This window comes from Pyxicephalus adspersus, chromosome 2, assembly GCF_032062135.1.
Source record: "Pyxicephalus adspersus chromosome 2, UCB_Pads_2.0, whole genome shotgun sequence".
Lineage (NCBI taxonomy): Eukaryota > Metazoa > Chordata > Amphibia > Anura > Pyxicephalidae > Pyxicephalus > Pyxicephalus adspersus.
Window position 1 is genome coordinate 115,942,673 of NC_092859.1, and position 27,239 is coordinate 115,969,911.

Genomic DNA, 27,239 nt, shown 5'->3' on the forward strand with positions numbered 1-27,239 from the left:
GGGGGCAATCAGTTGTGCAGTAATGCAAGGAGCATGTTGATAGAATCCCGAGAGAACACAATGACAAAGAAACAAGCTCACCAATGTGCTTCTCATTCTTGATTTAGAGGCTGGGGTAGGCACAAGACCCAAATGTGTTATCTAACTGCAACAGAAAAAATCAGGTCTGCTGCACTGCCAGAGAAAGTTGTGTTGTTTTGACTTTCCAGGCTGGATTGTCAGAAATACATTTGGCCTCTTTATAAGTATTTCATCTGTGTATTTAGCTGTTTGCCTGTTTGCCAAAAATTTCAGCTTTAATGCTATGCATCTGCAGCATATTAGTATGAATTTTGTTTTTAATAAGAACAAAAACCTCATTAATACACACAAAAGCATAAAGCAAAAAATATAGCAAAGAAAGCAAAGAGGTAAAATGTTTACTGGAAACACGTAGACTAAATATATCAGATTGTTTCTATTAGTTGTAATATAGATCAGAAGTGTCCAGTTCTAGTCTTTATGGGTCAGGGTCCACACAGATTTTCAGTATTTCTCTAACAGACAGCAGTAAGTAAAAAAAGTCAAAAAAGTCTGTTCATATGAAAATAAATTCAGCCATGTATGCACAAAGTCATTGGAGTTGTACAGCTCTGAGAAAACCAAGTATCTGTCCATTATGGTTCCCTATGTTTTTGGAGCTTGCTTTAAGAAGTGGAGGATTGGCAAGGAGTAGTGTATAATCTCAGGTGTTGCTTAACACTCTCTTTGGTAAACCCAATTACATTGGTATATGGTACTGGTAAGAATATTCCACCCTAATTTATAAGCCTTCTCTGTGAAGGTCAATGGTTCAGATGCTGAGGTGCAAAGATTTTGTACAAAATTCATAATTTCATTTCTCTCAAATCATCCTTCCTGGAGCACCTACAAGTGCCTTATTCAATAGGATTGAATCACCCCTACCCAAAAATCTCAAGAGTTTAATCACTTATTTCCCTTGCAGCCCACATAACTATAGCCACATTTATATCTATACTTACTTCTCTCAACCCAGTCAAGTCTAAGTTTAACTGGATACTGATCAATGATTACATAATCTCAGTCTTCCTAAAACCTGAGATCTGTTGATTACCTGTCTTAATAAAAGGATGACCTGGAAATGAAAGTTTATGCTTTTCTTCTTCTTTTATTTTCCTTCTATGAACACTCATGCTAAGCCGTTTCTTGTTCTTTCTATCTCTGGGTCTGACTTATTAAAGCTCTCCAAGAATGGAGAAGATAGACTATCATGGGAGAACCTGGGTGATCCAGTGAATCTGGAATGGGTTTCTTATTTTAGGTTTGCTTGATCACCAAGGTTCACTCATAGTCTATTTTCTCCAATCTTGAAGAGCTTTAACAAATCAGGTCCTCTGTGTCTCTACCAGTCCAAATCTGCTCTCATCTCTGACATCCTCCTTATCATCATAAATGCTTTATACATTCCTTCCCTTCTTACTGGTAGAGTAAAGTTGCTTTTAATTTAGCCTAAGCTTATTGTTATTGGAATAAAAAAAATAAAAAAAACAATATTTTCCAGTTTTGACACTACAAGGTATATACTACGGTGTATCCTATATAAATAGCACTATGTTACTGATATTAAACCTGGTAGAGTTATTTGAGATCCTTTTAAAATAAAGTGTTTTCAAATATTGAAACTAATAAATCTTGTTTTACTACTTGCCAGGTTTTAGATGATGAAAGATAAGAAGCTGTAACAGCAATCATTGTAGCGGGAACCTGTCGCAGAAGCTCCATATCAACACATCAGCTGTCTAAAGAGCCTGTCACATCAACTCCTGCTTACATATCAGCACTTCTGCTGTCAGTAGCATGCACAGAAGGATACGCAAGGCTATCTCATAGACTCGTCCTTGAGGTTTAAAGTGTTAATTTTCTGTATAAGTGCATACATGTGGACGATTCTATCTGACAAGAAACGTACCATTCTGTTCAGCCAGGTCTCCAGTGCAGACACTATGCACTAAGTCCTCATCATTTACTTTTCTGCACTGCAGTGAAAGAAATACGGCCTGTTCATAGAAGTCACTGAAACAGCAGCTCACTGAAGGCCATGCTTTCTCATTCAATTATAAAGCTCAATGTCTTAAATTTATAGCACTGTGTAAAGCAGTAAGGCAGTAAAGCATTATTGGTTAAGAGATGTCCCTTCCTATTTCACTGTCAATGCTGATATATGGGGGACTACACAAGGTCTGTACTAAGGCAGGTTAGTAGACCATATTAAAAACACTTTTACATATTTTTTACATGGGGAATACACAATGAGGGTCTTTCATTTGTTTCTACATTTAAAGCAAGCTGGTCCAGAACAGCATTGTACCTTAGGTTTGCAGTTGATTACATTCATATATTTATTGTTCTTCTGAGGTTAACAAGCCTGCACATTACTTAAAACACCATAAACATGATATTATGTTAACTAAAAATATTTTATGCAATAATAATTATCCACTTGGATACTAAGTTTTAATTAAAATAAATAAATAGTACAGGAATAGTGAAATATGGGTCACTGAATCCCAACAGTTCTTTCCATTCAGCATTCGCACAGAATATATTACCAAGGGGTACAGGAAGGTGTATTACCTGGTTGTAGAGTGCACAAAGGTGCAGAGCGCTGTTCCCCGATGCATTCTGTGCTCTCATATCAGCTCCATAAAACAGAAGATGTTCCAGATGTTGAACATGTCCATAACGGCACGCCTGAGAACACACAAAGATTGGATATATTCAGAACTTCCACAGAACACAACTTAGGTGTACTATTCATCTATGGCATGGTTTACCTCTATTCCTAAACTAAAATATGATATTAGCAGCATGCATATGTGTCAATGTGCATGGTATGAAAAATTTGAAAGGTTGATAAATTGTGTATTTAGTGTTGTTCAAGGCCTCAGGCGTCTATATGTAACACTTAAACTCGTAGTATTCACAGGAGAAAATGCTTTTTTTATGTGTTTCTAGTCAATTTATATTGTAGGAAATACATACTGACTGATACAAAGTGATGTTCATTGAGATCAGTACAAACATATAAAAAATAGGTTCATGTTGAAAAATTCCATTAAAATTAGGATCTTTGGACACTACATAGTCTAAACAAGCAGTTAAGCTTGAGCTAAAGTTAAACTTAAGTTTGTATGATCAGGCAGATCATTATTGTAAAAAGGGACAGGCAATGTCCCTTCTGCAATAATGCGTCTATAGGCAGTTGCGTTGCTGTAGGAAGTGTGAAAGTTCATATTCACAATTTACACCAAAGGTACTGAAATCTTGGATATTTTATGCTGAAAGCAGAAAGCAGGAGATGCTCTAACAAACAAATAAACAGTAAGTGTTTCTAATCTATTAGAAAGCAAATGAAACTGGACATTTGGTGGTCTTTGAGACTCTTTGAGAATGGATTACTTCACTGTACAATCAGCTGAAGTCTGCCCACTTAACGGTGTGTGTAACTGTGTCTCACCTGGTGAATCTCCTGCCAGCCATTCTCATCTTCACAGCCAAGGCTGGCATAGTCTCTGAGCAGAAGCTCACAGCAGTATGGATCTCCTCCCACCATTGCGCTGTGATAGAGTGGTGTCAGGCCACGGCTGTCCTTGTAGTCTGGAGAAGCACCTAAATCCAAGAGGGTCTAAGCACCAAATGAAAAAAGTAATACGGTAAAGAAAGAGGATTGAATGAAAATAAAAAGTTTAATATAAATTTAAAGAGATGATATAAGTTTATTTACAAGGGATAAACAGCACACAGTATTAAAGTATACTACAATGATGATTGTAGTGGCTGTAATGTGAAAATAAAAAGCGTACCTAGGTTAACTCAACTTATCTTGAGAATACTTAACTCAACTGGTACAGACCAGTGTTATCATATATTATTTTACATTTTTATTCTACTATTGTCTGTATTACACTATGTACAGCACTATGTAAGATGATGGAGCTTTACAATTAAAAGAAAAATAATATTAACCCTAGCGAGTAAAATGTATGACTTTTTATTTATTTTCCTCCTACATCAATATGTAAAGTTCTGACTTACTACAGTAAAATATGTGATTTTCATATTATTTATCATATTTATTAACTGTCAATAACACAAAAGGATCAGACCATTATCATACCTATGTATACATTTCTATGTTAAAAACATCTCAGATCTAAACCCCTATTTACCATTAGTACGGCATGGTTGCGGTATCGAACCGCTTTGTGCAGAGCCGTTAGCCCTTCGCGCGTTCTAAAGTCAAGATGTGCACCTCCACTTCGTAAGATTTTCACCATGTCTGCTCCTCCCTCCAGCTGAGAAGCAAGGGTAAGGGGGCATTCTGCAAAAGATAGGTCACATGAAATTCCATCTATATGGCAGCATGTGTACTCAAACATAAATAAATATAAGAAAAATAGTACACAGAATCAAAAAAGTCTGTAGCAATTCAGATATTTTAGTTGTCCTAACTGAAGATCTATATCTTTTTTACCTAAAACTACAAAAATCATACTCTGGTTGATGCTGGGCTTAGAAGTGACTTAGAGGACAAAGCAAACCACTTGAATCGCTCTGGTTGTCACCCTGACTTGGTGCTGTTTACATAATTCATAGATGATAAACGGTTTTCATGCATTTTAACAAGTGGCACCATTAAATTCAATGAACCATGTATTTGTGCTTCAGTGCACTAAGATAAACTTTAATTAAACAAAGACAATAAATTATGCATTTTTAAAGCTCTCCATTACATCTGAAAACATCTACATTGCATTTTATTATCTTTGATCTGAAATTCACTCACCTCCTGTATCTGGATCCTGGTAGTTGGGATCCAGACCCCTCTCCAGCAGTCTGCTCACCTTCTCAGTATTTAGAGTCTGTATGTACTCCATAAATTTCTTTAGATTCCCCTATGCCATTAAAAAAGAATATAAAATGATGAAGTAAAGGTCAGATATATATTTGTTGTTTTTATATATGTTAGTATTTAAAGATGTCTTACACACAAATCTATTAAAAAGGAGAAAATATGTTTTCAGTGAACTCACATGTGCATATATTATTGTGTTTATATGATTTACATGAAAGTAAATTTATGAGACGTTCAGATCTGTATGCTTTTGCTATTTAACAATGGTATTTATTGAAATTAGGCTTGTTATGGATATGAAACCCTTTATATTTCATGGACAGTCTTTGAAGGAATGCTTTTAATTGGCTGTTCAAATAATAGCTTTCCAAAAATTAGACCATATTGTTAATCAATATAAAGGGGATTGTCCCACCATATGCACATAATATTTTCATACTGATCTGAGTGGTTGCCATTTCATTGATTTTATTGTAAAATATGAACCAGACAGACCTGACTGATCACTGCCCATGAAACTTAACTCTGCAGGTACATTTGGAGCACCAAGTTTACACGCAAGCAGGTATATAATACATAGGCATCTGACATATATCTTAGTAAATTCACCTCTTACCACTCTTAATCACAAAGACCAACACAGGTCTTTGGAGGAATGATAGACAGGATAGAGCTTAACATTTCTAGAAACAATTTTCCCCTAATTTGAACATAGTACATAACACCAACCCCTAAAATAACCCTAAAAACGTCTTCCATACCCAATTTATCAGCATCTGTGAATGCAACCTAAACATGAAAAAAGCAAGAAATAAGTTGTTAGGTAGAAAGCATTCCTGTCATAACTAAGGCAGAAAAATGTTAGGAAGCCAGCTATATTACATTAACACTTGATATGTTGTCTATATCCTAAAGGTGCAAAACATGCAAAGGGACCACCCCAGGGACACAACCTACTAGCTTAGAGTCCACTATTTGTCCCTTGCTATCTTATTAGCTAATCCCTATACTTGTGTAGTTGTTCATCATTGAATTATTAGAGCAGCAATAAAAATTAGCTTTACTTGTTTTACTTTTTTTGTTTTCAATATTTTGTTAAGAACAAAGGTTTTACAATTTTCCAAAAATTTTAAACAAAAATCAAATCAAATCAAAGTACAAAAAGAGAAAAAGATTTAGATATTGTCAATCTCGCACATGGTAGGTAAACAAGCAAGAATTAGAATAACTGTAAATCGTATCAGAAAATAAGAAACTTGGAGGCTTCTAATTCGTTTCAGCCAACAATACCAGTGGCAGACATACACAAAAAAAAAAAAACGAGAGAGGAAAAAGAGAAAGAAAAGAAGAAAAAGGCGGGGGAAGAATTGGAGAAATGAAAGATAAAGAAAAAGAAACGAAGGGCATAGAAAGGAAACAGATCGGGAGGATAAGGACCTGAAATTAAATATAACCAACATTATCTGCTGAGGTGAGCACAATAAAACAACCTTTCAAAGTGAGAGTGAAGCCGCATACACACGTGCAATAGCAGTCATTGGAAAGGATCTTTTACGATCCTTTCCAACGACTATTTTGCACGATGCATGAACGAGTGCAGTACATACAGCACCGTTCTGCTCTATGTAGAGGGGAGGGGGGGAGCGACAGTGCGGCACCCTGTTGCGCGCTCTCCCCCTTCCGTTGCATTAGGATCGTTAGTCATCCATTGTCTGTGGATCTGCCAGGACGGTCGTTCAAACGATGGATGACTGGTGCTGTACACACGCCACATTCTCGCCCGATAGCCCTGAGCCGATTATTGGGTGAGAACCATTGGACGTTTGTACGTAGCTTAAATCCCTGTTAAAGTCAGCCGACAAATAATTATCTATCCAGGGTGACCACACTACTTGAAAAACACGCACAGTATCATTCAGTTTAGCTGCCAATAGTTCATTGAGACAACACCAGTTGACCTTGTATTTTACTTGGCTCACAGTAGAATTGCTTGAAGACCATGCCCTGGTTTTACTTTTTAAATTGTCCTTATTATTAATAGGGTGGAAGCCTTTTCTGGAGAAGATGTTATGTTGTATGGAATCATGGAAAAGCTCTAGTGAATTCAATATAAAATGATCTACCAGTTGACAGACCCATGGGGGACTGGAAACTCTGTCACACTGACAACAATGCACATTTACCAAGACCAACATTGCCTTCATGTTCTCAACATGATTACCCACATATGACATTTATAAACTTCCTATTTATCACTGAACAATCACAAAAAATGTTCTTATAACATATAAACTGTATCTTCTGAGGATGCATATACAGTATGTTCAGTATACTCATGATCAGTCAATTTGGAATGTTTTACAATAAAGTATTTGCATTTGTTTGAAAGAGAAAAACTGTAAAACACTTATCTGCATTTCAACAGGCCAACTGTTACATATTACGTAAAAATCGGTGGTTGCCCCCTTGCTTGGTTATTACCAACTGTTCATATACTTTCTTCTATATGCAGCAGTGGTGCCTCTTTATACACTGATTGTAGAACTGACATTTGTAGAAGTTTTGCTCCACTTGAGCAGAAAAGGGCTGCTGTGAAGCACATGTGCAGCAATGCTGAGATGAATGAAGCAGAATACAAGCATTGATTCATATACCTGTGCTTTCAGCAATATCACAGAATTGAAGATTAGGTTGGCTGGCCCTGCATTTCAAAGATGCAGAATGTGATTTGAGCACCTAATGAACACTAGTCTGTGTGGATAACATTTTCATTATATTTTTAAAATTTTGTCCTAATCTTTAAAAAACATAGAAATATGATTGCACAGCACAACTAAAACACATCAATTATGGTTGAAAGAAAAATAAAAGCTCTACGAATAAATGATAGAAAAAGTCAATTTGTCATGGATCTTCCTTTAAAGGAAAAATGTCTAATAGTCATTAGTGAGATGACTCAGTAGAAGCCCAGACAAAGGCACATTGGGATATGTATAGATTCACTGCCAAACCAACTGCAAAGTTCAGAAACCTATAGAAGCTATTTACATTACACCTTAATTAATAAATTAGTAGATGATTAATAGTGATTGTTTTCTATGGCTGAATGTGCACAGTTTACTATGCAGTTTGCCCCACTAAATGAGCCTGTAAGAAAAACCTGATGGTATATTCACATTTAAAAAAAAAGCTGCAAATCTGGACAGGGTTCAACGTTTTACAGTCAATAGTGTTCACCTTTCCCTGTCCCTTTGCAAGTGTTAATTCAGTTAGCTAAGTGAATGTGGTAAAAAAAAAGAACCCAATCACGTGCAAGAAAATGTAAAAAAAAAGCGATATTTACTTGCACATACTATAATTGGATGGCTGAAGTTAGCAACACTTACCTTATAGAGTAATAATACCCTTTGCTAAGTGAACAGCCTAAATTCTTGAATTATTCATACCTAACATCCCTATTACTAACTATGGTTAAGGGCTATGAAAACTAATCTCTTGAGCAATAGGACATTAAAAATGACTTGTTATTGGTAGCCAGTGAAGATTTTTGGGTATGCCACAGGAATAAACAAATCAATTTACATACAAATGCTACCCAATTTAAAAAATGTAACACAAACTGATGCAATACATGTTGAATATAATTAAATGTAGCTAGCATAAATACTTTAATTTGACCTAATATCAAACTTTTATAATGCTCTTTACACTGGATCTTGGACTGGGAGAGACAGAACCAATATTTGCAGGCGTCCTGCAACATCCTTCTGATTGTTTATGTTTATGGCTTACAGATATCATACCAGGCGAATGGAGAAATACAAGGGTCAGATGGCACCCCAAACAAAGTCTAGGTTCACCATAATCTTTAGTTAAATACCTAAGACAAGGCTGTCCAACCCATGTCTTTGAAAACTGGAATTTAGTATTTCTCTACAAGCCCACAATGAATTTAGTAAGCTGTGGTCCACAAAGTGTCAGAGCATGCTCTGTTTATATAATAATCTTGACCTGTATATGGCCCTGGAGGAGTTGCATTGGCCTAAAAGATAAAGATTCTGGATTGCTCTCAAAGTGGACCTAAACCTAATAATTGAACTTTGTATAGCTCTTTAGCTGGCATTAAAGTTAGATGTTCTCCCATTTTTATTTAGTCATTTTCTTTACATTTATGGAAGATAAAAACTAAACTTTTCTAGCTAGGCATATGATAAAGTGGGGTAGATATTGCCTTCCAAGGAGCATGTTGAGACATTCACATCAGGTTGGAGGCGGACCGACCCAGTATTTGCTCTAAAATTGTATGGATTGATTAAACAAAAATAATCTTTAATAACAAAGATCTGTGCTTTATTTAGGAAATGGGAATGTCTAAAATAAACTCATAAGAAGATTAATATGCTCTAAAAAATATTATTATCTGGCTACTAATAAAAGGGGCCTTTGATAAAAATACATAACGTGAGTTTATTTTAAAAGAAGCTGTATATATGTTCCTGCATAAATCTTGTTGAATCTTGGTACTGCATAAATCTTGGAATCCTGGTAATAAATGCTAGACAATCACTGAATGTGCCAAAAAAGAATTTCTATCACCAGTGATATCAGACTGTCCAAAAGAGGATTTTCTTGAAATAACCCCTACCCTAAATATATACCAAAATTAATCATATATATCATATTAGAAAAAGAGGTAATGAATTAGAAGCTCTTGAGCATAACAAGCAATTCAGAGAGACTACTAAACATATAACTCAAGCTATAAACTGAAGATTGAAGACTAAGTTAAGAAAGATAAAGATTGCTGCAGGTCAGCAACTCATAGAATCATTTAGAACCAGAAACAGACATCTTGCGATTTCAGCAGGAGGTCATCAGTGTTTGCCTTTATATATATTTATATCACAGGCTTCTTTTTGTTAGATGCTTGTACAATAAACTCATGCATATTGTACTTTTTGTCTAGTATCCTCATGTATTATTTAAAGCATTTAAATTACTCCACACAGTTATTTGCTGGTACATCATGCTGTAATATAAGATGCCAATCTCTACCCATACTGTATACCTACACATAATCACATAATACATCAGGGAAAATAGCACAATGCTCGAAGCAGCAATAAATCAGAGCACAATTTTTTCCTTTTCTCACCTACGATTCAAAGTCTGTGACAATACAAGTCACTAATCTAAGAACAAGTGGGAAGAAATTATCAGGAGAACGCTGAAGGAGGAACAGGAAACAATTATGACAAATTGTATGTGCTGTTCTATTTACATGAACCTAAACAAACAAGCCTTAAAAAGCCATGTCATGTGTATAGGCATTCCATGGCAGAGCTCTTTATTGCTACTTCAGACCTACTGTTTAAATCAGATTGCTTCTAACAAAATTTAACTGGCTTCCCATTAACTATTATAAAGCACGCATGATAACCCCATTTAGCGGGGAACAAGTATTGTGCTGCCTAAGATTCCTACAATCAGTTTAAATTTGGGGTTGAACTCAACATGTTTGGTTTTCTTTAAATAGAAACATTGTGTGATAACGACCTTTAAAATAGTCATAAAGGACAGAAAGCTTAATCAAATTTATTAGTTAAAATGGATGGTGGCTTGAAGGGTAAATAATAATGAAAAAAGTTTAAAAGGGACTTGAATTGTATGAAGGTACATCATTAGCATAAACACTCTAAAAGTAAAACAATTCTCATTCCCAATATAACCTGTCATAAAAAGATGTTATGATGTATACGACAACAATACTAAACCACGTACTCAGTGATTACATCAAAGATTACACACAAAAAAAATAGAATATTAAGTCACCAGACACACCCCTTTAGAATTTTTCACTTTTTGCAGTCTCCTCCTTCACTCTAGAGACCTTGAGTTCCTTCCTTTCATGTTTTCCACTGATTGTAATTGTTTAGTCTTGTGAGTTATTTTTATGTTCCTTGTTCTATGTTAAATTTATACCAAGGATTATAATCCACATATAAAGTTAAATAAACTAATTAAAGGTTCAAAGTTTTACACGAATTGCAATAAGTATAGAAAATAATTGTTAAATAAAATAACAGCTTGATTTTTATTTAAACAAATATATGCATACTTCTTACCTTTAAAAAAATTACCCTATTTAACACAATCCATTTGGGTTAGTAGAGAACACCATGTTATTTTAAAGCAATATTAAACTCAATTTAAAGGTAGTGCCAGACAAGATATGTATTGCCAGTGGCAAAATTACCAGGGTGGGGCAGTCATTTAACTTATGTAGTTCCCCCTTACTCGCCCATAATGATGTAATCTTACTTAACTGTAAAAGAGCAGCGTGGGAGCAAGTTTTCACTAGTATGGCCAATGAGTGGCTTCATAAAAAATGACAAATGATCTTTTAGCAATCCTGTCTCAGTGGATCCTTTGGCCAGCATGAGCCATTGAAAGGATTTTAGTAAGCATTATTCATTTCTCATCTGGAAACAATATACCCTCAATTTTATTTCTGAAAAAACATGTTCTTGTCTGTTATAAAAGATGATGTATAAGAGAATTGTAAGAAATTAAGGGGTAATTCAATTTCAGTAAAAATAATAATAATGCGTTGATACATTTACCGTTTTAGAATAGCAATATTTTATCTTAATGTTATTATAAATTGGCCTTCTCATTTATTTTGCAGCTAGCTGGGTTTGTATTAAAATAACAAAAAGAAATAAAAATGACCTATTTTTAAATATAACAACAATGACAAAAATAGAGGTGATCTGCACACACTGGCTCTGTACATAACTTCACTAGAAGTATTTTCAGCTCTTGTGATTGTCCCACTACTTCGACACACCCAACAGTGGGCTCAGTGCAAAACTTACTAATGGGGCCCCGCGACATCCCACTGTGGCGAGCAGCAAAGCAAAAGCCCAATAATTTGAACAGTCCTAAAGGGGAAGAAACAGCCAGTGCAAGGATTGCTAGGAGAATTTATTTCCCTAGCATATTGCCCCATGTACCCCACGTAAAGTCAGTAATGGCAGAACGTGTTTGGTAAGAGTGTAGGCACAATCATGTTTGGTAATACAGCTTCCTCAGTTGGGCAGGTTTGTGACATCAAGTTAAGACAGGGATAAAAGACTGTCAAACCAAAAATTTCTAAAAAAAAAGTGTGATATGCACCTAATAAAAATAAAGGCCAGTATACTTTAATGTATCATGTGGAACTTTACTATTAGATGTTCTTTCTAATCTGAGCTTTATGTCCAGAAAATGTCATATTTGCTCTTGATGTCCACATCGCTGAATTGTTTTCATCTGACAAAGTATAGCAACACTTTCTATTCAGCTTTTTGGGGGGCCATATATTTGGATTGAATCCCTGTCTAGTTTCAGGAGGATGCATAATTTGGAACCAGATCCAATTACAATCACATAAATGAAAAATATGATTATTACTACTATTATTTGCATTTTTATTTTTAACACAATGTCTCTTTAAATAAAATGTTAATACTTGCAGGCTTTAATACTACAATAACATACCTAAACTGTAAATTAATGAATGCAACTGCACTTTAATACTATACAGTTATATAAATTAAATGTAATTGTGACTAGTACGTTTATTAAAAAACAATCATCACTTAAATGTCTTAAGTATATTTTAATGTTCACATTTTAAGTGGCTTCTTTCTGCTATACAGATATCTGCGAATTGATCTGGTTACTCAGCCTGTTGAAAGTGCTGAATGGCTAAACCAATGCCCTATGAGGCTATATAAAATGAATGAACTCACAGAGCTGATTATATGACTGTACTAGAAATACTTTTTTGAGAAAACAGGATTTCTTACCCATGATGATTGTTATTTAAGACCCCCAATTAGCCTCAGTCCAGTTCATGTTCACAGGTGAAATCTGTTATTGTTGCAGTCCTTTCAGCAACATTTCTATATGACTGAATTGCTGTGTGGGTGTAATCATTTGAATCTTCCAGTCAGATGTCGTTTAATTGCCTATTCTTGGGAGATGTGTGGCTGCATGTGGGGGGTTAATTCTACAGTAAACCTAAGCACCATATTTCCTTTAAGCCTTATGGTTCATTTGTTCATTGCAGGGCTATATGATCTTTACTGTTCACTAAATAATTGTTTATATGTAAATTGATTTCTAGCAGATTAAGGAAGACTGCTAAGGTGCAAAATGTAATACCTTTGCTAAATGAATTTCTTCTGTTTATCCAATGTACAGGCAGCCCAAACATGTGCAGGGATAAATACCTACTTCAGTTCTGTAGGTCCATAATATATTTTAGATTTGTAGATATTTTGTTTTTTTCACAGTAAAAAATACAGCCCTAAAAGTGCTTCTCTTAAAAGATGTTTATATAGAGACATTAATCGTGACTGTGTTTGTATATGAGCATTTTTTTATTTTATTACAAGTGGGCTATGTGAGAGTAATGTACATATATTTATGTACACATCATCTTCCAATAGTCCAAGCAGACTGCAGGCAGGCAATCCTAGATCTGCATGTATACTCAGCTGTTGTGCTGGGATTTTGACAGCTCTAAACCAGGTTCAGTTTCAGCAGGAGATCAGGAAGGATAAGCCAGGTGAATGGAGGGAGCAGGAGGAACAGAGAGTCAGGCATGGATGACCAGATCATTTCTACATAAAAGAGTGATTACTGATCATTTATTCCAGCCCCTCTTGCAGATCAGAGAGTGCTGCAGCTGCAAACAAGCAGCCTCCACTAAGGCTACATACATACATGCAATGGTTCTTGTCCAATAATCGTCTCAGGGCTGATATCAGACGAGAATCTGGCATGTGTATAGTGCTCATCGTTTGAACAACTAGCCTGGCAGATACATGGATGACAATCAATCAAAATGAAAGATGTGCAGCAGGATGCCACTTCGTCGTTCTCCTCTCTCCATAGAGCAGAACGATTCTGTATGTACAACACTCGTTCATGCATCGTAGAGTTGTTTGTCCTTGGAAAGGATTGTGAAAGATCCTTTTCAATTATAATTATTGCACGTGTGTTCGTAGACTAACAGGGAACTTACTACAGCGGCTGAGGTGAGGGGGTTGTCAGGTTGTAGGGGTTAAAGCACAACTCTAAGCAAAACCCTTTTTTTCCTTTTTTAGAGGGAAGAGAAGGTAAAACTTTTGTTGGGTCTTTTTTTTTAGTTGGTGATCTAGTGAGGAGCCATCGCCTCATGTCTGTCCCAATACACAAGAAAATAGTATTAGGGGTTGGATTTGTCATCTACACATGGAAACACAGAACAAATATTTTCTGCTATGCATATTGAGCTTTAGAAGGAGTCCTTGACTATTTTATTAAGAGACAGCATTAAAAAACAGTAAGGAATGGTTTATAAAGAGCCAGAAAATGACTGCTTACAAAAAAACTAATATTTAACTTCCGCTATTTATGTTTTTTCAAAAAGTTATTTCCTTCCAAAAACAAAAATAGTGGTGAATATATTTCCACATTGTAAGGTATATACCCACAGAATAACTAATTCCTAATGAACATTACCAGATATCACACAACTACAGGACTAGGGGCACTGGAGAAAACTTTTGCTTTACTATGACTTTTGTTATGGCTTCTTAGCTTTTACTATATTAAAGACATTTAACACAAACAAAACCTTTTATCTCTTTGTGCATGGAATGTTACAATGGTGAATATTAGATTGATCTGTATACTCTGTAAGGTTCAATGTAGGAGAGGGCATTGTGTAGGAATGTAGAATAGATGGAGGGTGCTGTGTCATATTTTATTATCATACATTTATATAGCACTGACATTTTAGTAATACATAGTTATGAGAATACACAAACTTGAGGCTTCAGTGTCATGGCTGAGATGTGAACCTGGGACTTTAGTGCTGCAAGGCAAAAGCAATAACCACTTAGCCACCATGCTGCCTAAATTTATAGTATTATGCATACCTACAGAGTAGTTGAGCATTTTTATCAACATTTTCCACAAACTTTATTCTATTTATTGGAGGAACCCGTTTTTATATATTATATTATAGTAGGACACTACCTAATGTGGAAATTGAACAGTGTTTGATTATTGATTTAACGCCTATGAAAAGTGACATAGATATATGTTTTTATACTGGTAAATCTTCAAGCATGCCGTAGTTTAGGATCAAGTTCTTTAGACAATACCATTAAATCATACCATTAGCCCGCTTCCAGTATCCTAAATGATACTGGTAGAATTTGTTTTTAAAATTTAGAATAAACTTTTAAATAATATCATTTTTAAAAGTAATTTTTTCTTTTCAGTGTAACTATACAGGATGCTTTTAATATGCAATTCCACAAAATGTCTTGCATTCCATACAGAAGAGCTGTACAAAAAAAAGTAGCATAGTGGTTTTCAATGACAAATCACTGAAGTCACTTATAAAACAGCTTTTGCTTCTACCTACCTTTTTTAAAATAGTTATAAAGTGATACACCATGCACTTGTGGCCACATCTTCCAGACAACCAGAAGCCAAAATTATATATCCCTTTAATTTGAACTGTCAAAGTCACCAGCCCCTTCATCTCCATCACAGCAGCCCGCATTTTAGGAATGGCCCTCCAAACAATAGCTGTAGTGTAGTTACATTGTGGTATATAGCAAATAGCAATACCTTTTCTCCATTATTATTGTTTCCTCTGGTACTTTGCTTAGCCATTATATACTAAAGGAAATAAAGTAACATATTTATAGCTCTATTTATAAAACAGGGAATCAGTTTCAATGGCAGTAATTGATTCCAACCAGGGAATGGCAGATTCCATGTTTTATAAATAGCGCCTATAGTGTCTTTAACAAATATTTTTTGTAAGTTAAAATGATTATATCTACTTACTTTGGTGTGAAGTTTTGCAAACTGTTTGTCATCCAGTAACGTTTGTGTATATACTCTTCTTTTATAGCGAAACTGAGGAAAAAATGTAATTGTAAAGTCACACAAGAACACTGGCAATGACACACTAGTTGCTGTTAAATACTCTGCACTTCACCCACTCATTTCCAATAAACTCTCTGCTCTGACTAAATTGCTAAAATGTATTGGTTTATTGAGGAACATCTGTTGTGTTGTGTGTACTTGTAACATCTTTCTTTGCTTTGGTAAAAAAAGGAATTTTGCAAAGCAAGTTACTCGAATAGCTACACGTGTATTAAGTTACCTTATTTTACCATATTTTGTTGTTTTTATCATGTGAAGTGATCTGCTCTAGTCCTATTTTCTGTACCAATAACTTTGTTTTATCTCAAGCAGTATTCCCCAGACATACTTGACTTTTCAGACTACTTTCATGTCTATATCTTCATTCTTAACCTGTACACAACTAAATCAAATCTCTGGCTTTGTAACCAGACCAATCTTAGTATTTTTGGTCTGTTGCAGTTATACATGAATTCAAGTGAATTTCACATGGTTTTTGATTATCATCATTTAAATGTCTAACATGTATACCAGGCTTATAGTGACCAATCACATGTTAGATTTTAGAGTTATATCAGAGTCTTGTACCATAGCCTTTACAAATAAGAGATAATTTGACTCATAAATATTACAGGAGTTAAGTGAATTTTGCTTTAAAATTATGTCTAAACATAGGACAAATAAGATACCCTGTCAACATTTGAAACGTAAATGTGCTGATATTATTTTTTAAGATTAATAAATACAGCAGAAATGTATCTTACTTTATCTAATGCTGTTTGCATGTTCTAGAAGCCCTGTTCAAATTATGAAGATCAGCATCTTCCCTATCTGGTTATATCTATGTACAGTAAATGATTATGACACTCTGGCACTCATATATACCATTTCCTTTCTCCTACATCCTTGTATCAACAAAAATAATAGTCCAGAAGTGAAATTCTGGTTTACCTCCAAATATGGTACAGGTGTGGCCAGAGATGGTGGGTATTCCCGTAGCAGGCGTTCTTCGTCAAGGAATTTACCAGCTCTGCCATTAAAAGCTGGCTGGAAGAGCCCATAATTCAGAACGTCCTTCAGGCTGTGGTTGAGCGTGCACAGGATACGCTGTTTGGACACCCAAACTGGAGCATCAGGATTGAGCCGGAGGCACTTCTAAGAAACATACAAAAAAAAAAAAACAAAGCAATGAGTCAGTTTTTTGTAGAAGAAAACAAAGAGAAGTGTTTGAACACAGTAAACATTACAGAAGCATGTAAATGATTTGTTCATATAGATTGTAAACTGTCACATAGTTTTGAATCATAGCCATAGATTTTATCAAATCCCTTCCCAAACTTCTGAATAATTTAATCGTAGGAACTCACTTTTATACAGGATATCCTTGTTTTTATCTTTATACTCCAAAATGATAAGCAGGCAGCTTAAGTTTGGCACTGCATAGCTAAAAAATAAGACTTCATTCCTTTGTTTGTACTAGTTACAAACCAGTAACATCTCTTAGACCTGTACAAAATTATTTTTTGGCTTTGGAATTAGTTATTTTACAGTGAGTGAAGAAAAATAAATTATTATTTTAAAAAGTCTTTCCCGAGCTTCAGACCAGTGATTTTGCCTATGGTGGGGATAAGGTCATCAACTTGCTGCAGGTAGGAGGAAGGATTTTCCCAGCCACCGCCGCCTTAATGATTGGACTTCAACCTTATCAATTTTATAAACCTTAAAAGACAAAACACAAGGTAAATACAATGGCATATTTCATCTCTTTTGAGTTGATCTGTGTAAGACATATGTAGGCACAGCCAAGAACTGCTCAGGGTCCAAGATGTAGGCTGTATTATTTCTGAGCCACCATCTCCAGGAAGTAAATGCTGATCCTGAATAATGCCTAAACACTGATTTCAGCCTTCTTGAAAGAAAAGTAGATAAAAGCATCTTTAAGTAGAGTACTTTGATCTCTCAGAGGTAATATACTCTTGTAAGTGTTATACTTACAAGTTACTTAGAACACAAATACTTAATAGGAAAAAATATGTCCAATGTTAGGGCCATATAAAGTGACAAAGTTTTAAGTTCTTGAGTAGGATAAGAAGAATTTTAGAGGCACACTACTAATAGTGGAAACATATGTCAATTATGTCATTAAGTCAAACAATTTAAAATCAACAACACAGATACAAGGTCTGATAAGAATATTTTCTCATATTTTGCCCCATTGACAGAGATGTCAAAATAAACAGCAAAGCTAAAAGAGGTTCCACAACTTATATCCATAACTAAGAGAATATTTTAGCTGGTGGCCTTTATTATCAAATATATAATATATTTATATTATATAAGATTTGCTTACAAAAGACACACTGAAAAGTCAATCAGGGGAGCACAACAATAAAATCAGGCACTAAAGATGTTCCTACAACTTTACCGTAGATGAGAGATTAATTTACCAAATATAAAGCAATTTATACAAAAAGTGTCCACCCTCAACAAAAGAATAGAATGAAAACCACTGGACTAAATCTGTATATATAAATAAATAAAATTATATAAACAAACTTCATTTATTAACCCAAAATGTCCTTTAATTTTCCCAATGCAGGGTGATAAATAGATATGACCAGAAAATGCACTGTATAAATCACTTTGTGGCACTGAAAAATATCACCCAGTATCCATTTCATAAGAGAGAATATTTTTTTTTTATTAAACAATAAAACAAAACAGCAAATGAAAAAGCATACACCATAAAAGAGCAACCCTAAAAAGCCTAAACATTCAAGCAGAGCCCTCTAATAAAAGAATTTATATCTTGGAAGGTTAATAATGTAATATATTCGCCTGTAAAAGATCAACAATGTACTGCCTGTATGTTGCACCATAACCATTAAGCAAATTTGGAATACAAACCTCTAAGCATGCTACATGTGTTCAATATTCCAAGCAACAGTATAATATGTAACTTTTTCTGAATCTACACGCCCTAAATTGAACTGGTACAGTATTTGGTTTCTCTGTCATCTTGAAGTCACAAGGAATATAAGGTTCTTTATAGTAATTTAACTAGATTTCCCGGGAACCAGCACATTGTCAACCAAGCAATACCCAAGCAATTAGATATGAAAATGCTCAAAGTTGTCTGGTAGATTGTGGAACCCTATGGGATGGTTTATAGAACCAAAAGATGGCTACCTACGGCTTCTGGCGACCACTTTCACCATCACACAATGTTATACCAGTTCCTAAACCAGTTTTCACAATTTGGCAAGCTTTCAGCTACATAAGGAAGTTGTACTCTTGGACTTGCTATAAACCCTGTAAACAGTATTGAAGCTTTATACTTATTAGAGCTACAAGAACTATTCACTAGATGTATATGGCTCTCTGTATATGGCTGATGGTACATTTTGAGAGCACCAAGTGTTGGTGCTCGAATTCGGGTTGTCCTTATATTCGACCCAAATATGGGTGTACAGATAGACCCGATCCAAAAATCACGGGAGTCGACTGCACAAATTAGTGTGAAAAAAAGGTGTTAAAAAAAATATTTTAAAGTAATTTATTGAATGTGTGTGATTTGTGTAACAAACTTTTATTTTTTTACAGGTTATCCCACAATGACAAGATGATTCTGTGCAGCTGTGGGAATCCTCCTGTCAGTGTGGGATCCCCAGGTCACTAGAGGTTAAATGGGGACAAGTCTCCCCATTCATCACCTCTAGTGCTCTGTGATTGGCTGAGGAAAGGTAAACCCTGATCTGCTCCCGATTGCTCTTGCAGTTCTTCACAGTCCCGAAAAATAACCCGAATTTTCCCACTATTGACTTTAATGGTGTTCGAATTCAGCATTCGATCACCCAATCAATATCCTCCTATTCGATCGAATAGCTGTTGAATCGAATAGTGAGATATTTGACCAACACTACCAAGCACCCAGATGCACAAATTTGTTTTGGTTGGATACCTGTTAACATACAGTACATACTTTCTATGAGAATCGTTTATATAACTTTACTGAAAAGTTTAGAGATTCCTTGTTAAGCTTTTGTATTTATTTTAACATGCATTGTGGTCCTTCATGACTGAGGTACCTTGAGGAGAACCAAGAGCTAGTGGGAAACTAAGGCTAGAATGACAAGGTATGCCCACACATAAAAGCTTGAAGTTTAGTTCTATGTGTCTTTCTGTCACTGGTTTTTACCTAGCAATTAGATATCCAGCAGGGTTCTGAACTGGTGTGGATCACATGCAGTCCTGAATTTTGATGCAGCATTTCTCCTTTCTAACCTTTTTATAAGAATTCCCTCACTCTATTATCCATGACTAATTTCCTAGCTGATGGACTTGTGTGCCACGCCCAATGGGTAACATCCATACTGTCCTGGCCTGCTGCTCTCTTTTGGCTGTTCTATAAGCTCTTCAATGCAAGGCAGTGCTCTCTAGGCTAGACATCAGGCATCTACATCTAATGAAGTCCTTTCTGAAATAACTAATCTTTCTTCCCAGCAGTCTGTATCCTAGCTGCACGCAGACGCTGCTGCACTCTATGACTGCTGCTTGAACAGGTAATAGGAAGCCTGTTTTAGCCCAAATTGTATTCTTTATCCGTTTAGCCATATTTTAAAAATATTGGGAGGTATTGTGGTGTGGTGGGTGAAGCAGTTTTACTGGGGGGTCATGGGGTGCGATGACTGAGATCTTGTGAGTATGAGGCAGATATCTGGTCCCCCAAATAAGTGTCTTGCATACCTATAAATACTACCAATAGGGCAATGGAGATTTTGAAACATTGTATGGCATACCAATCCATGACAATGCAGGAAGCAATGTGGATTTGTATGGTGATACATGATAATGTAGAGAAATAGTTGACTCTTCATGGATATGCATAAAAGGCTGTGATGGAGGCTGTGTAACTTCCTTTTTCAACTAAGTGAGGTATGCATGGTAATGGGTGAGAATGCCAAGGGCAGTGAATATGTTGTGTGAGTCTTCCCCTATTGTGTGAGTCTTCCCCTGCCTCCTAGATTGTAAGCTCTTCTGGGCAGAGTCCTCTCCTCCTGTGTCACTGTCTGTACCTATCTGTCCTTTGCAACCCCTATTTATTGCACAGCGCTGCATAATATGTTGGTGCTATATACATCCTATATATTAATAATAATTTGTGTATTGATATGTCACAACCCAGGCAACTGGGTGCCATTGCATAAAAATACGCTGCACATTTTATAAATGATGTCTTACTGAGAAATAAATAACATTTTAAGCTTCCAAAAAGTACTTTTAAAAAAAATACTGTACATTAAAACATTTAATTAACAAAGTTAAAAATTATAAAAGAAACAGTCCTGGTTAATTCACCAGCACTACATGGCCCACAGTCCATTCCCATGGAACCAAAGAGAAAATAGCGATGCCACCAGAAATGATGACCAGCGCATAGGGTAGAGATGTGAAGGGCCACGCAGTGATGTTACCATTAAATCTGAAATTTTCCCCTAAAGACATATATTTTTAAAATATGTTTTATATGTATTTTAAATTATATAACAGTTTGTATCAGGGAGGGCCAAGAAACCAATGGACCATTGGTTAATTACTTGACAAGATACACAGTATACACTTTTTTAATGCACTTGTAACATGTTTATCTTGTTATCTTGTTTTGGTTTTTTGTGTCAAGAAAATTATTTATTGTAGTCAGAATATACTTTGTTTACAATGCTCAAATTCAAAGCTCAATGAGGCAAGTACAAAAGTGATAAACCGTCTGTAGTTATGTTTTCATAAAAAAACATTAAATGTATTTTTAATCACAACTAATGTATATTAACAGGATTTCAATTGATGTAATCTTCTTGTAATGAATTTTACAAGGGTACTCAGATTGGGAGAAACAGCACTTGGGGCCAATCAGATATCCTGCATATAAAAAGATCCCCTCATTTGTTTGGGCTCCTTCACAAGCTGGGGTAGGGAAGTGCTGTGTTGTTTAACTGCAGAAAGTAAAATCCAGGTCATCAAGCTGGCTGTGATACCTGCAAGGATTGTGTAAGTCCCAAGAATGGGTAGACATAAATAAAAATCCTTTGGCAGGTAAGAAAGCTCCTATATGTGTACTTAGCTTTTTGCATGGAGTTCAGTTTTAATTTATCCATGTGGGAATCATGCATGCTGCGTACCTGTCAGTCTCAGAAAACAGAACAATGCAAGTAGTCCGGACAAATGCTTCCCATTAAGCTAATTTAAGCTATACTGAAGAGTGTCAGGTTTGTTGTGCCCATGCTAAACACATTTGTCACGAACATGTTGTGGGCAGAAAAAGTGCCCATTTACAGGGCAAACTCTGCCAATTTACAGAATATTTTTGCATAACATAAATTATGCCAAGAAACACTAACAATTGTGAAGTTTTTTAAAGCTGCTTTGTCATACAGTATTTAGAGTAAGGCAAATAATGGATAATTCTCTTCGTGTTGCCTTTACTAAAGTTATTTACAAATTGAAAGCTGTCACGTTTGCTTGATAATACTAATATTAAGTTCATGTGAACATAAGAGTGGTTAGTCCACACTCAAAAAAAGAGTAGAATTCACTTCCTTCAATGCTAAATTTAAATAGGATGACAATAGTGTTGTAACCTGAGTACTGCCTACGATTCTGTAAAGATAATGGCACCATCTTACGTTCAACCCCAAGCAACTGCCAGTGTATAATTTGTAGTCTGTGACTTATTCCATTGAAATTCACGTATTGTTCTTAAAATATATTAATCTTCCATGTATCACAGAACATTTGGTGCTCATTATTTATTTTTTAACAAACTTCAAGTAAAGCCAATTATGACATGATTCACATACTGGAAGTTATTTATTAGGAAGAAACAAAAGAAGGCTCCTATATGAATCTGCTTCAATGTAGGCTTTATTAATCAAAGGGAAGTAGGATAAGAACTATAATAATCACTGATTCTCCCTGGTAGCTAAAAATATTTAAACCTATACTGGAATATGGAATTATCATGTTGGTACTGGTAGCAAAAGTATGGCTAAAGAGAATATTAATTAGCCCCTGTGGTGTTGTTTCCTCTCTGGCCAACATGCTGCCAAATCTTGTTCAAAAGAGGTGTCAAGAGCAAAACTTTGATAATTTAGGGAGTGATACCATAGGGGCATAAGAGGATTCTTTCTGTTGACACCAACATTAGATGTGATAATATGAAATTGGCCATAGTGCAGTGCCCTTTGTGTCGTGTTGGTAGAAATTCAGTGTGTTCCCATAAGAAAGAACTGGTGATGTTTGAGTCCATGCAAGAACAAGAATATTCTAAAATTAATATGTTTGTGCAGAATTACTTATTTATGTTTATCATTTGTTAATAATTGACCTACCTTGTCTAAGTTTGACTCTTCAGCCTGATATTTCTGTGTTAACAGATGACAGATGGCATTTTGTGGAATTTACCTTGTGACATATTGGGCCTGATTTATCAAAGTGGAGAAGATAATTAATCCAACAAATCTGGAATAGATTTTTCTAAAAAAACATTTGCTATTAGTTTGCAAATTTTTTCAGTACTGAACCATTGCAGGTTTGCTGTATCACACAGGTTCTTCTTTGATTGTGTCTAAGTGGCTTTTTTAAATATTCCAAGATAGTATTTTTGTGATACCCACTCACTCAAAATAAATGGCAGATTAGACACTTTACTATAGAGGTATTAACAAAGATAATAGAAAATATGATGGATGGCTAATCCGAAACAGCTTTCTAAATGTGGGAAACAAAAATGTGGAGAAAATTTCTTTGTTCATTTCCCTCCATATATATCTCTATCTATATGAACTTTAGAAGCTTCATTCATAAAATAGAATAAATAGAAGAATAGCTGTTCTCCACTTTCCAAAGTGGCAAACAGAAGTGAAAGTGATGTACAGCATGTTGGAAAAACACCACTGTTATTTATTCTTTCCACGTTTGCCACTTTTTAAATAGACAAACTGCTGCAAAAAGGGAAACATAGTATTTGAAAAAACACCACTGATCCCCAAGGTGGCCTGTGGCGTTTAAAATTTTATAGTGGTGAATGCTATCTGGTGATCTTTAAAGCAATCTATGAGGTGTTGACTCTGGATATTAGGGATCACTGTGTAGTTTTCACCCTTCACAGAATGTACTGTATATGCTTTTTCCTCTGTGAAAAATATACATAAACTAAGGAATAATAAACTTTGTCCTCATAACTTCACAAATATTTTGCGGCTTCACATGATGTAAGCTATACCTTTTCTGTGAAGCCTGCCCTGGTCATTCTATGACCTGTTCATACTCTACCAACATCCCTGACATTCAATGTATTCAAAGACTAATTAGCAAGGCCATAACAAAGCCAGCTAAAAGGTGATCAAGCAACGTGAATTCTGTATGACCTTTCCCTAGTTACAAACGGCATTTACTGTTGCTTTAGGCTGTCCTAACACCATAATATTCTTTGGTGTTGTCAGTGGCTGAAAAGCAGAGGGCATACTTCTGTGAAACAGTTACCTTCTACCTCAGAAATATTCTTCCTTTTTATAAACCATCTGTTATTTTTGCATCTCTTTGCCAGGTCTGACAATTTCCAAAAGAACCTGTGGCAAAACTGTTCATGGGACTGTAACATTCATAGGAGTACTAAGCATACAGAAAAAGGATTATTTGCTGTGAATTCACTTGAATATCCACAACAACACACTCTTCTTAAAACTGTTTAAATCTGATAGGTTACTAGGTTACTAAACACTATGGTTTACACTGATTGTTAATCTCCTGCATCCATTTATACCAACTGAGGGCAAAACAATGTTTGGGGATTACCTAAAAACTGATGTGTTCTTCTACCTGAAAATATGAAAAATATGAACAGACATCCATGTCACCAGTATAAACTCCCTACTGCTCCAATTAGCTCCAACCACATAGCGCACATAGCTTGTTATGCCCCAAATGTGGCTAACTGTGTGGTTCTCAGCATTCCACATGTGACAATGATGCATAATACCCCCTGCCACAGGCACACATTTACAAGCAACTATTTCGCAATTTGATGGTGTTGCGAGGATGATGAGATGAATCTTGGGGACATAGGAACCCAAGCTTCAGCCTTACAATTCTGGCATCCTGTGTTCTAGTTTACTCGCCCAACCCACAAATATCATGGTTGGGTAATTAGTAAAAGATTATATAAATATTATTGTGTATTTAGTCAAGCATCTTGTGCATTTAAGCCATGTTAAATGGCCAACACATACCTATAATTTTAATGAATCCAAAATTTACTAAGCAACACATTTCCTGAAAATTACTCTGCATACACAATGCACAGTATTTTCTTGGCAAACAGATTTTCAATTCTGTTCAGTCACTTGTATGATTCACACCCCTCTGGTATACTTTATAACTAGGCAGAGAGAGATAGCTTTAATTCCTGGTTAAGCTTTACAGCTTCCAGTAATTTGCTCCATTTACAATGCTAAAAACTGAAGGCAGAATCAGCATCTTTACTTTAGTTCAATGAGAAGCCAGGTGACCCAATAAGCTGTAACTCTGATCCAGCAAATACAGGAATCATTCACTCGGCATAACAGTGTGACAGTAATGTGTGAATGAGACGACTAATAGTAATTTAACCTTGTATCTGTCTGTTAACCTGGAGTTCAGTTTTGATCTTGGGTTTGCAGACTAAAGCAAGGATACCTGACAGTTCTATCAACACAAAGTAAGAACTCCAGTTTATTCCATGGGGCATGTCTTAATGGCTCCTGACACTAGTCATAAGCTTAGTCAGTCTTGATTTGGTTCTGTGAAAATAATTTGCCTGCATTTTAAAGTTATCTTCTAGAAAAGAACAATAAATTACCATTTTACAGCATGTTTTTTTCTTATAAGTTTCAAATGAAGGTCTTAGTGTTAAAAATAAGGTGTTGACTAAAGTGTTAGTAAATGTGAGAAGTTTCTCAGTATTTCTTTTAAGTACAGTACAGTGCAATTTGGCACAGTTCCATATCAGCACAGCTTTTATTATTCTCATCTCTCACATATTCTCAGCTATCAAGCCTCAAAATCTTCTGTGTTATCAAGTGTTCCAAGTCAAGTCAAGCTTCTCTAGAACAAATCAGCAGAACAGTGTGAGGGTTATTCTACACGGGCCATTTATCCGTGCATGTGTTTCTGTTCTACAGGGATTCTTTCACAGCATCTAGTGTTAAATACCTAACATGCCTGATGTGTAGGATCTGACCTACTACTGTGGCAAAATGGCTGATCGCAATTTTGAAAATGCAGTATTAGTGTTTCTGTAAAAATAATTCTGCATGAACCACAGAAATAAAAGTTCATTGAACAATAAAATGAATGTACAGCTTGTTTTAAATATATTTTAGATACATGAACAAACAAGTGCAGCTTCATGCTGATTATGTATAATTTGTAATTATATATGGGCATGGGGCAGTCATATATTAACTCATTACATACTCACGCTCTGCTTCGTGATTGTACACAGAGTACAACCAGAAGAACACTGCTGGCAGGAAAAATGATCTCTATACCAGAAGAGGCGTACAAAATATATTCTACTTGCTACTAATCTTTTTTAAAAAAGGCTTTTAGGCCTACTTGAAGCTTCTAAAGCAAGGGAGATGGGGACTTTTAGCAAGGGAAGCTTGTCAGTTGGGATAGCTCATTTTTCTGTAAAACATCTATATTAAATAGACAAAGAGAACAAGAAAGACCAGCCTGGGCAGTACCGTGGCTCAGGGGTTAGCACTCCGGCTTTTGCAGGACTAGGTCCGAATCTCGGCCAGGACACTATCTGCATGGAGTTTGCAGATTCTCCCCCTGGGTTTCCTCCGGGTACTCCGATTTCCTCCCACATCCCAAAAACATGCACTAAGGTTAATTGGCTTCTGCCCAAAATTGACCTTAAACTACATTATTGACATAGTATGACTATGGTAGGGACATTAGAATGGGAGCTCCTTTGAGGGGCAGTTAGTGACACGACTATGGACTTTGTACAGCGCTACGAAATATGATGGTGCTATATAAATACTGTGTAATAAAAATAAAAAAAGACCAATATTGTGATGTTATATTCAGATTAGGTGAAAAAAAAACATTGAACAATAACAATACCCTTAACTTTTGATTTTACATATTTTATTACCAAAATATGATCATTTACAAAACAAAATGCACAAAAACAAACTGCAAAGCCACTTGAGGTAGTGCCATGGTTTCAGAATATTTGGCTACAGGTTACCAAAGGTTCAACTGAAACTGTTCCTAAGTAAAAATAACTACCTTT

The 27,239-nt window shown here is 35.5% G+C and overlaps 1 protein-coding gene across 1 annotated transcript in view; it reads right to left on the reverse strand.

Moving 5' to 3' along the window:
• The window catches only part of SHANK3 (SH3 and multiple ankyrin repeat domains 3), a 181,501-nt gene that overhangs the window by 79,844 nt on the left and 74,418 nt on the right, over positions 1–27,239 (reverse strand). Inside the window, exons 5-10 of the mRNA XM_072402006.1 lie at positions 16,847–17,050; positions 15,815–15,886; positions 4,847–4,955; positions 4,230–4,381; positions 3,518–3,685; positions 2,635–2,751 (exon numbers count right to left, since the gene is read on the reverse strand). Of these exons, the coding sequence (XP_072258107.1) occupies positions 2,635–2,751; positions 3,518–3,685; positions 4,230–4,381; positions 4,847–4,955; positions 15,815–15,886; positions 16,847–17,050 (822 nt within the window). The remainder of the gene's footprint in view (positions 1–2,634; positions 2,752–3,517; positions 3,686–4,229; positions 4,382–4,846; positions 4,956–15,814; positions 15,887–16,846; positions 17,051–27,239) is intronic.